Source organism: Calidris pugnax, unplaced genomic scaffold (genome assembly GCF_001431845.1).
Source record: "Calidris pugnax isolate Ruff unplaced genomic scaffold, ASM143184v1 scaffold271, whole genome shotgun sequence".
NCBI lineage: Eukaryota > Metazoa > Chordata > Aves > Charadriiformes > Scolopacidae > Calidris > Calidris pugnax.
In genome coordinates this window covers 976879-988985 of record NW_015091003.1, presented here as the reverse complement: position 1 = coordinate 988985, position 12107 = coordinate 976879, and the positions used below count along the sequence as shown (strand labels likewise).

General features: G+C 41.7%; 1 protein-coding gene across 1 annotated transcript in view; it reads left to right on the top strand.

Annotated features, from left to right (window-relative positions):
* EGF (epidermal growth factor) overlaps positions 1–12107 on the top strand; it is a 68825-nt gene that overhangs the window by 14648 nt on the left and 42070 nt on the right. Inside the window, exons 4-6 of the mRNA XM_014955580.1 lie at positions 579–760; positions 2676–2906; positions 4400–4602. Of these exons, the coding sequence (XP_014811066.1) occupies positions 579–760; positions 2676–2906; positions 4400–4602 (616 nt within the window). The remainder of the gene's footprint in view (positions 1–578; positions 761–2675; positions 2907–4399; positions 4603–12107) is intronic.

The following is a 12107-nucleotide window of genomic DNA, read 5'->3' as shown; positions in this document are numbered from 1 at the left end:
ACTCAAACTGGCACAAATGGTATGAGAAGAATGTGCTTGAATTCCTACTCATTTTTTCCTCAAACCTTTTCTTGGTTTCTATGGTTGCATAAATGCTTCTTTTAGCACTTCATCCTTTGTTCAGCAAAAGCTGTGCAGTTCAGTGCATCGGGCTGATTAAGAAGGGCAGACAGCCTTGTTGTGGCTGAACTTTAATGCTGTGAGAGCCTTCTTTTGTTTGAGAGAGATTGCCAGTGTTCTGTACCCATGTGGAATCTTCACTGATCTATTTTACGCTGATTTTTAAGGATCAGGATCCAGCAACAGCACATTAGGAAGTCTTCCATCTGTACATGCCAATACATGCCTGGGTGCTTCATAGTGTTGCCAAATGCAAGAAGTTGTGACTAAAAGACTAGTTCAGTGATTACAGAATAAGAAAGAGAAATATCTAGAGGTCTGAGGGAAAATGAAGCAGGCAAATGAATGAAATGGGAAGCCTCAGTCTTGGACTCTATTCCCTGTATTGAAAGTCAAGTTTAGGCTAATCATTAGGACGCTTCTTGTTGTCAATTTTATTTTTTTTTTCCTGTTTACAGAGACTTTGTTACATAGACAAAGGCATTTCAGGATTTGCTATTGACTGGATAAATCAAGACATTCTCTGGGCCAATAGACAGAAAGCAACCATAGAAACGACAGACATGAATGGGAAGAAACGCCGAGTTCTTCTAAGAGACGTCGGTCGTCCCACAAGGATTACCATTGATGCTGAGCAAAGGTAATTTTAACTAGGTTAGTAATTTCATTGAAATGGACTCAAAATATGCAAAGTACTATGGTTGTGGTTTATAGGCTGCTGGGCTAGCCTGTGCTCGGTGTATTATCTACAGTCCAATACCTCCTTGGACTTTGACAAAAGAGGATAAAAGATTAATAGGCAAATAAGAAATACATAGAGAAGTGCGTGCAAAAAGCCCACTGAAGGCTAATGCAGAATCTATACTTCTTGGTCATCAGGGAAAATTTTCCTAGTGAGGAGAACTGAGGGAAAAGAGGTATTGCTGGTCCTCTCTCAAAGACAGCAACATTTCAGGGCAGCAGAAAGCAGGAATGGAGCAGCAAGGGGAATGATGTTTGCAAATCCTGAGTCCCTTGTGCTTCAAACATAGCACACTTAGAAAATAAACTGATATGTTTTCTGAGAAAAGGTCTAAACTTATGGTTTTACTCCTGTTACCGTTGTCTCTTTGTCAGTTGCTTTGAATGGTGGCTCTGAAACTACTGTTGCTACTTTGTGTCACTAGTAATTTGGTGTTCATAGAGATACTTCTTTCAGCTTCAAGCAATTTACACTGAGAACCATGCTCACATAAGAGATTTGGCCTCCTCAAGAGTTATCGATATAAATTGTCACATTGGTCTCTCCACGCTCATTTCTCTTTACCCATAAATCTCTCCCATTAAAGTTGCAAAAATAAAAGTGTTTAAAAATGACAATATACAATTGGGCTTTCCTTCTGGAAACACTTTCACCTATACATTTATAACCTATTATAACTGTAGACTATGTAACAGTGAGGAAAAGCTATGAGGCAGGGGCTGATTCTTCCTCATGGTTTAGTATAGTCCCTTGCCAGTGAGATCTAATCCATCTGGGGGCCTTTAACAAATGATTAACATCAACATAGCAAAGCTGTCTTTATGCTACATTGTTTTGTACATATAAATGCTGCAATTTTGTGAAGACAAGGCAAAATGGTGATGCTCCTTGGAATTTTCATGCATAAGAAACCCAAGCAAAGAATCTAAACCCAAACATTAAACAAAGTAAAATATACATGTATGAGGGATAACTTGCTATTTTGGAAGAACTGCTGTTAACCTTAGTCACATCGATAAATCTGGGTTCTGATCCATGAATAACTTTGCATATAAATAGCTTCAGTGCACAAGTGCTTTGAATATTGGAGCTGTATTTTGACTGTGTCTTAATTTAATAACAGCACAGTCTGGCTGCTATAACCAGCAGGAAGGTAGAAAGAAATGAGAACAATAATAGAAATGGTTTTTTAAAGTTAAGCACTTAAGTGATGTCTTCAACTAGAGTTTCTGGAGGTAGATTCCTTCCCAGAGGCAGAGGACAATGCAGATCTGCCTCAAAGATGTGCCTTTCCCCAGGTTTGCAGGAGTTCCCCGTAGATTTGAGAGATTACTCCAGTGTCCTTCTCTAATTGCGTAGCCCAACAAAGCAGAGGCAGAGAATAGTGCTTCATGGTTAAACTGGGCTCATGCCTGCTTGACCTACATGAAATAAATTTCTAGTATCTCAATATTTCCTGAAGAGAGTCATACAGTCTCTGATAGAAATATATTTATTAAAATAAGAAAAGAACTGTAACAAACTTTAGTGGTAACATTGCTTCTGTTAAACAGACAATATTATAATTTCCATTCTTAATAGAGCTATGGTAAGGGGAGGTGTATTTGGGCCTTTTTTTCAAATAGGTGAGTACGTATTAAGAAAGTTCCTTGCTTTATTATTAGTTTTGGTTCTCAAAGCACTGTGGTAAGACTGAAAAATTCTGTATACAGGAACAACTAAACAAGGAGTGTGTAGCAGTGATGTGATCTTGCAAACGTGGGGTTTGGTGGTTGGTTTCTTTTCTTTCAAAACATGCCTCTCTTGCCTGCAGGCTGTTATTTTGGTCTTCAGATGGTACAGTTTCCAGCATACACCGAGTATCCCTCAGTGGAAGTGATGTGAGAAATGTTTTAAGAACCACAGAAAAAATAAAGGCCATCTCCCTAGATTTGGTTGACAGAAGGCTCTACTGGATCCAACATGACCATGGGAAAGAGATTTCCCATATTGGATCGTGTGACTACGATGGCAGAGCTGTTCATGTGCTCAAAAATTCCGTCCGGTGAGTTTTCCTGAGCTTCTCAGAAATAAAACATGCATTTCCCTGGGATTGCTCATTCTCCCTTTTATTTTGTCAGTTTGTAACACAACAAAGTATAGTGCAAATGGCCTGTAACTGTAAATCTACTACTACTGATAGGAAAATGGAAAAAAGTCACTGTTGTAAGGATAATAATGCCATTCAGTACTCTCCATCTTCCAGGCTTTTAGCAAATGATAACTACTTAATCCTTAGAAATCCTCTCTTGAGTGTTTATTAGTGGCCTTTTTTCTGCAGATAGAGAAGCCAAAAGCAAAGAGATTAAATGATTTGTTCAAGGTCACAGTGGGTGAGCTCAGGTGTCTGAGCTGTGCTCAAGAGACTGAGCTAGATCAGGTCTTTCCTATCCTCCTCTAAGCCTGTTGTCCTCCTTAGCTGCTGGGTGGGGAGGCTCGGATAACCCCCTGTGCTCAGGCTCTCCAGCAAGCATCAGCAGATGTGGTGAAAACTGTCCTACGCAACAGTCTCCTTCCCCTCTGCTCCCTGGTTCTGGGGCTGAGCACAGCTGAGGGGTGTGTTAGACCCATGTACTTTTTGATGCCTTTAATATTTGGCCTTCGTGCTTTGCGGTGGTAAGACACTCTGTGGTGGGCATGTTGTCACTGAAGTTCTCAGGAGAAGTGTACCTTATATCACTGCAGATTCTATCCGTGTGCCTGGGGCAGCATATGCTCCACTTTCCCTTTGAGCCTGGATAATATGGATTCTCCTTTTCCACTTAGAATATGTACTGGAAAGTGGAGTTCAAATGTCAGTCTTGCACTGCTTTTTCTGCTTTCCCTCTTATTTAAAACTGGGTCCTTTTGTGGTTCCTGCTGGCTGCTGTAACTGACCAGCGGAGGGAAGCTTTTTCTGCTTTCCCTCTTATTTAAAACTGAGTCCTTTTGTGGTTCCTGCTGGCTGCTATAACTGACCAGCGGAGGGAAGATAAATTCCTGTGATAGGAGAAACAGCAAGATGGATTTTAGGAATGCCCTACTCCTACCCCTCCATCTCCACCCCGATTTCATGGGACAGTGAAAAGCATCAGAACAGGCACTGGAAATTGAGGAATGGGGGAACTTATCTGGCCTACCTCCTTCAGCAAAGCAAGGGTCCATTTTAGTTGCTGGGTTCACCAGGAGCAGGGGTGGTACTTAGGCTTTCTCTGTCAATTGAGTCAGTCCTGAACAACAGCTCTTATAACCTATGAGAAATGCAGGTTGTCCACTTTGTATCTCTTTCTTGCAAATCTGCAGGATTCTGGGTGCTGGAGTGTCTGGGAGTACTGGTACCTCATCTGATACTCATATATATAAAATAATGTAATATATAAAAGAAAATATAATATATATATAAGAATAGAAAGAAAGGTTATTTACAGTTAACTTGGCTCAGAAAATGTATGACTAAGTAAATATATAGGCAATATATCAGGTAACGTGACACTTTGTATTATGTACTCTTTGTTGTAGACATCAATTGCTTGGTATGTCTCTCTTTGCTGAGCACCTATACTATTCAGAGTTGAAATCTGGTATGATATGGAGAGCCAACAAGTATACTGGAAAAGTTGTAGTGACAATTAGCCTGAAGCCATCGTTTCTTCCACCAGCGGAGATAAAAGTGGTGCATCCATTCAAACAGCCAGGTGCAAGAACAGATTTTCAGGATTTTGGTAAGTAAACTGTAATGATATAGTTGTATTTGTGAGAGTAATAATGTCATGCGCTCTAAATTTCCACAGTAATAATTTTCTTTGGCAAAATTCCAGGCCTCAGTGAAGTCAAGAAAAAAAAAAGTTTCCTTTAATTTCAGTGATCCACAGTTCCACGGAGAGCCAACAAGTATACTGGAAAAGTTGTAGTGACAATTAGCCTGAAGCCATCGTTTCTTCCACCAGCGGAGATAAAAGTGGTGCATCCATTCAAACAGCCAGGTGCAAGAACAGATTTTCAGGATTTTGGTAAGTAAACTGTAATGATATAGCATGCACTCTGAATTTCCACAGCAATAATTTTCTTTGGCAAAATTCCAGGCCACAGTGAAGTCAAGAAAAAAAAAATTTCCTTTAATTTCAGTGATCCACGGTTCCATTTGGTGTGTGTAACTCCAGCTGAAGTATCAGGCTGGAAGTGTGCGGAGCACGAGCTGCTCATTTCATTAGTCTGAATACACATGCAGATAAATGTGATTTTCTCCTCTTCCCTTTGTTTACACAAAGTTGTTTTTATACTTTCCTGCTAAATGCACAAAGCATACACCTTTTTAATGCTCTGTGTAGATTATCTTAATCAAATGTCTGCTCCCTTCTGGAAATTTTATTCTAATGTGCATCTAAATACCTCTGGTTATTATGGCACTAAAGGATGTTAAGTGATTAGTATGTCCCACAAGTGATAACTGTGGATGCCTCAACTTTGCTGTGAAATGCCTGGATAAGGATCAGCCTGTTTTAGGCAGACTTGAAGTTGCCATAATAATTTGAAATAAGAACTTAAAGTGATAACTGTGGATGCCTCAACTTTGCTGTGAAATGGCTGGATAAGAATCAGCCTGTTTTAAGCAGACTTGAAGTTGCCATAATAACTCCGAAATAAGAACCTTAGGTCTCTTTGATATGAATTGCAGCCTGCAGTATGAGGTGGTCGTGTCTCTAGAAATCAGGCATAGAATATTCTTGCTTTAATGGAGCAGCTTTTGTCACCAGTTTTGCTTGGGACGTCTGCTCCCTTCTGGAAATTTTATTCTAATGTGCATCTAAATACCTCTGGTTATTATGGCACTAAAGGATGTTAAGTGAATAGTATGTCCCACAAATGATACTGTGGATGCCTCAACTTTGCTGTGAAATGCCTGGATAAGGATCAGCCTGTTTTAGGCAGACTTGAAGTTGCCATAATAATTTGAAATAAGAACTTAAGTCTCTTTGATATGAATTGCAGCCTGCAGTATGAGGTGGTTGTGTCACTGGCTTTGACGATGGTTAGCTTAACCTCCTTGAGGATTCCTGCTGAGGCAGTAAGGGTGGGGAGTGTCCAGGGAAAATAATAACTTGTTCTCTGGAAAGCAGACATAGAATATTCTTGCTTTAATGGAATAGCATTTGTCACCAGTTTTGCTTGGATACAAATAACTGAGCAACCAGCATACAGGCATCTGTGTGTCGAGCAATGGCTGCAGAACTCCCAAGGGAAGATGGCCAGGGGTTCCCAGAGGTATAGGTGGTACAAAGACATGAAGAAAAAGTAGGTTCATATCAGCAAAAATGGAACTGTAAATAGGTGACTGGTGACAGCCAACATGTTTTTTTAAGGGCAAATTGTGCCTGACAAATTTGGTGGCATTCTATGATGATGTTTACAGCATTGGTGGATAAGGGAAGAGTAGCTGACTTCATCCAACTGGACTCGTGCAAGCATTTGACACTGTCCTGCACGACATGATTTGATGGATGAACCATTCAGTGGATAAGGAACGGGTGGCTGGTCAGACTTAAAGAGTTGTGGCCAATGGCTCAATGTCCAAGTGGTGACCAGTGACGAGTGGTATTCCTCAGGGGTCGGTACTGGGACTGGTGCTGTTTAATGTCTTTGTTGGCAACACGGACAGTGGGATAGAGTGCACCCTCAGCAAGTTTGTTGACAACCCCACGCTGTGTGGAGCAGTTGTGTGTCGAGCAATGGCTGCAGAACTCCCAAGGGAAGATGGCCAGGGGTTCCCAGAGGTATAGGTGGTACAAAGACATGAAGAAAAAGTAGGTTCATATCAGCAAAAATGGAACTGTAAATAGGTGACTGGTGACAGCCAACATGTTTTTTTAAGGGCAAATTGTGCCTGACAAATTTGGTGGCATTCTATGATGATGTTTACAGCATTGGTGGATAAGGGAAGAGTAGCTGACTTCATCCAACTGGACTCGTGCAAGCATTTGACACTGTCCTGCACGACATGATTTGATGGATGAACCATTCAGTGGATAAGGAACGGGTGGCTGGTCAGACTTAAAGAGTTGTGGCCAATGGCTCAATGTCCAAGTGGTGACCAGTGACGAGTGGTATTCCTCAGGGGTCGGTACTGGGACTGGTGCTGTTTAATGTCTTTGTTGGCAACACGGACAGTGGGATAGAGTGCACCCTCAGCAAGTTTGTTGACAACCCCACGCTGTGTGGAGCAGTTGACATGCTGGAGCAAAGGGATGACATCCAGGGGGACCTGGATGTGGTCCTGAGAGGTGGTCACCCAGAGGCTCCTGAGACTGACATGCTGGAGCAAAGGGATGACATCCAGAGGGAGGTGGTCACCCAGAGGCATCTGAGAGCAAACCTCATGAAGTTCAATCAAGTCAGCATTGGTGGATAAGGGAAGAGTAGCTGACTTCATCCAACTGGACTCGTGCAAGCATTTGACACTGTCCTGCACGACATGATTTGATGGATGAACCATTCAGTGGATAAGGAACGGGTGGCTGGTCAGACTTAAAGAGTTGTGGCCAATGGCTCAATGTCCAAGTGGTGACCAGTGACGAGTGGTATTCCTCAGGGGTCGGTACTGGGACTGGTGCTGTTTAATGTCTTTGTTGGCAACACGGACAGTGGGATAGAGTGCACCCTCAGCAAGTTTGTTGACAACCCCACGCTGTGTGGAGCAGTTGACATGCTGGAGCAAAGGGATGACATCCAGGGGGACCTGGATGTGGTCCTGAGAGGTGGTCACCCAGAGGCTCCTGAGACCAAACCTCATGAAGTTCAATCAAGCCAAGTGCAAGGTCCTGAACCTGGGTCAGGGAAATCCCAAGACACTGGCACAGGTTGCCCAGGGAAGTTGTGGATGTCCCACCCCTGGAGGGGTTCAAGGCCAGGCAGGATGGGGCTTTGAGCAACCTGGTCTAGAGGAAGGAGTCCCTGCCCATGGCAAGGGGGTTGGAACTGGGTTATCTTTAAGGTCCCTTCCAACTTTAACTGTTCTATGATTCTAAATAGATGACCCTTTTCTAAATATCTACTATAAAAAAGGCTTTGCCTGTCTTCATGCCAACCAACAACTTCATACCGTATTGTGCCGTCTCTCCTTGCTGAAGCCAAGTCTAAGTGGGAAATCAAAATCTTCCAACTTTAACCGTTCTATGATTCTAAGTAGATGACCCATTTCTAAATATCTACTATAAAAAAGACTTTGCCTGTCTTCATGCCAACCAACAACTTTATACTGTACTGTGCCATCTCTCCTTGCTGAAGACAAGTCTAAGTGGGAAAATCGAAATTGTGATCTTTAAGGTCCCTTCCAACTTTAACCGTTCTATGATTCTAAGTAGATGACCCATTTCTAAATATCTACTATAAAAAAGGCTTTGCCTGTCTTCATGCCAACCAACAACTTCATACCGTATTGTGCCGTCTCTCCTTGCTGAAGCCAAGTCTAAGTGGGAAATCAAAATCTTCAAGGGAACTTTCCCCTTCAAGTGCTTTGTCTGCAGTGCAAAGAGCTGTTGAGATGCAGAAGAGAAAGTGTTCCTGGAAATGAAGCTTGTAAACATAGGGAACCTTCCTTCAGAGACAATACCTGTTCTGTGCTTCCTTCAAGGAAAACAGTCATCCTGGGAAATGGAAGCGCTTTTTTCAACTGATACATTTTGTGCTTTCACACAGAGTCATTAGGGAAGGATACGTTTGTGTTGCAGGCAGTGGCAAGTCCACGCATCTCAGGGTTGTTACAATGAGATTTGGAAGGTCTCATGATGCATCTTTGGGTGTCTGTCACCCTGTCTTCCTACTCATGAAGATGGAGAGGAAGAAACAAGAAAGGTAGTTCATCCATAGTGGTCTCTTGAACCTCAAGGGCTATTGTTTGTGTTACACGTCTCCTCTCCACAAGAGTATGTAGCATAGTTTCATTGGCTATGGGCTTAGCTTTTATTGCTCTCTCAGAAGATTAATTCCACTTCTTCCACCAGAAAATGCTGCCCTTTGGTGTTTCTTTTTCCACTGGAAAGAGGGTTCCCCCCCCTTTATTAAGAAATAAACTACTGGTGTATTTAAATGCCTTGCATTAAATACCTTTTATTTCCAAGATGTTTAGTAAATTTTTGTATGACAGCGAGTGTTGTCAGAAGTAGATCTTTTTTTTTTTTAAATTCAAAATACCCTCTTGTAAAAATGTCTGGGAAGTGATAGAGTAGAAAGAAGCTTAACAGGCTGAATCCTGATGAACCTTTTGGACTTTGCATGTACATTGCTTGGCTTATCCACTGCAAGAACTGGGATGAAAGGAGGACTAATGAGCCTGGAGTACAAATGAGATTTATAGCTGATCTTACAACGGAGGAACCTGGAGATAAAAGCATACCTAGACTAATTGGATGCTCTGTACAAGCTAAGAAAGTGTATGTTGCAGTGTAATGTCAGCTGTGAATTATCAGCCCTTATTTAAAGCAGATAGCAAGCGAGTTCCTTCGGATGAAAAGGGAACTGACGAGAAGTGCTCAACTGACATGATTTGATTTTTTACTGGAATTTGGATTATTTACTTTGCTACTTAAATTCCTCATGTCCCCTGTTCCCTTTCTCTTTCAAAAGACTTTCCTAGATTGGTCAGGGCCAGAGAAGAATGTTAATTCAGCTATGGATTTGCTATGACCCCACACAACAAACATCTGGAAGATGGCCTCTAGTTTACCTCAGCTCTCTTTGACAGCTAACCCCAGATTTGATGACAGTATGTGCATTTATAAATGCCTGATGGAGTGTTCTTCATACTTTTATTAATGGCTCATAAAATACCTTAATTACCCTAAAATTTCAAAAACTGCCTCTGGATTTTTTTTAAAGTATCTTATCTGACAGATTAATAATATTCAATACACTCAGGATATTTTTTTGGATGAATTATGTTGTGTTTCTTTCCAATGTAAAATATCACCATCAGGCTATTATCTGAGAACACTCATTTACATATGAAACAAGATGGGAGGGAAAAAACCCACAAATCCCAAACAAATTAGAAAGTATGGTTTGTAATGCTAGTTCTTCCAGAAAAGATAAACTTAAAAACTTTGTGATTCATAATTTAATCACCATTCACTTTAAGTTTTGAAATGTGATTTTTTTTTTACATATTGATTTGGCAATACTGAGTCCTAACAATTATTAGAACTCAAAATATCTTCTTTAGATTGCCCAGATGGCAAAATTATTGCTTCTGTAAGTTGTCCTGTAACTCTCATGTGCCTTAGGTCTCATTAGTCCAATAATGGTACAAGGAAGGAGCGAAAATCCAGCACCAGTGATATACATAAGATGCAGCCTTGAATGTAGGCTTGTTTCTATTTTGTATTGTTTTGTGATTGCATGTACTTGCACTTTTGTCATTCTAATGAGTTCTGTATTTGAAGATTAGACACCCCACTACTGTGTGTTCCTGATTCAGTTGCAGGAGGGACAAAGATTAAGGGTCCAATTCAAAACCAGTTCTACAAAAAGAGAAGCTAGCTAAAACTATGCAAAATTCAACTCTCTCAAAAGCTAACATGCTTAATGAGATAGATAATATCCATCTAGTCATCCATTCATCATTTTTCAATTAGTTGTAAAATTTTTGTTAGAGAAGAATTAATCAGTTTCATGCAAATAAGTGCAATGTTGCTGATACTGAACAAGGCTAAGGGCAAGGTCCTGAACCTGGGTCAGGGAAATCCCAAGCACAAATACAGGTTGGGCAGAGAATGCATTGAGAGCAGCCCTGAGAAGGACTTGGGGTGCTGATGGACAAGCTCAACATGAGGTGGCAATGCATGCTGGCAGCCCAGAAAGCCAACCACATCCTGGGCCGCATCAAAAGAAGCATTCCTGCAGGTGGAGGGAGGTGATTATACCCTTTTACCTTCCTCTTGTGAGACCCTACCTGGAGGAGTATTGCATCCAGCTCTGGAGTCCTCAGCACAGGAAGGACATGGACCTGTTGGAGTAGGTCCAGAGGAGGGCCACAAAGATGATCAGAGTGCTGGGCACTTCTCCTGTGAAGACATGCTGAGAGAGCTGGGGTTGTTCAGCCTGGAGAAGAGAAGGTTCCAGGGAGCGGAGCCTTATAGCAGACTCCCAGTACCTGAAGGGAGCCTACAGGAGAGCTGGAGAGGGACTCTTTGTCAGGGAGTGTAGCAATAGGACGAGGGGTAAAGGTTTTAAACTGAAAGAGGGGAGATTTAGATTAGATCTCAGGAAGAACTTCTTTCCTGTGAGGGTGGTGAGGCACTGGAACAGGTTGCCCAGAGAAGCTGTGGCTGCCCCATCCCTGGAGGGGTTCGAGGCCAGGCTGGATGGGGCTTTGAGCAACCTGGTCTAGAGGAAGGAGTCCCTGCCCAGGGCAGGGGGGTTGGAACTAGATGAACTTCAAGGTCCCTTTCAACCCAAACCATTCTGTGATTTTAGTCAAGCTCAAGTGTTTGTCTGGGAAATTTATTTCAGTCTTTTATAGATGTGATCTGTCATTCCAACAAATGGCCAGCATTTTCTCTGCTGTGGCTAGCAGAAGACTAAATGTTGAACTTCAGTATTATGCTGCTTTCCATCTTTTGGAATTTACAGGGAAATTTGGAAATGGCACAAGAAAATTGTTCATGTACAACTTTCTTTGTGGGTATGAGCCCATGATTTCTTATCTGTTACACGGGCAGCACAGGGCAGAGACAGTGTTGTGTGTGGGTGGCTGCATACCCACATTCAGTAGCAGCAGTTCAGCTATTCTTAGCTTGGAAAAGGGGCAAGCAACCCCAGAAGAAGATTAGGAAGATTAAAATAAAAATAATAGTTTGGTAGACAAAAATAAAACCATGAGTGTTGCATATCTGCGAAAGCACTAGCTCTAAAAGATATCTGAGCACAAACATGAGACTCTGCAAATCCTTCCCATGAAGAAAAAGGTACTTGAATACCTATTTACCTTTTTCTGTAAAGCACAAGAAGTAGGAAGGCCTCTGGGGACCTGTTGGGTGCTTTTTTATGCTTTCTTTGAAGAAACTTTGAACATATCTTGAATATCTGAAACGTTCTGTTTTAAATCTGAGTTCAAGATTTATAACGCTTGTCTTTCTCATAGTCAGAAACCATGGTCCACTCCAGTACAAAGATTCTCTAGACTGTGCTAACACTTTCTGTCCAAATGAAATGCGTGGTCATTATGATCTGTCCA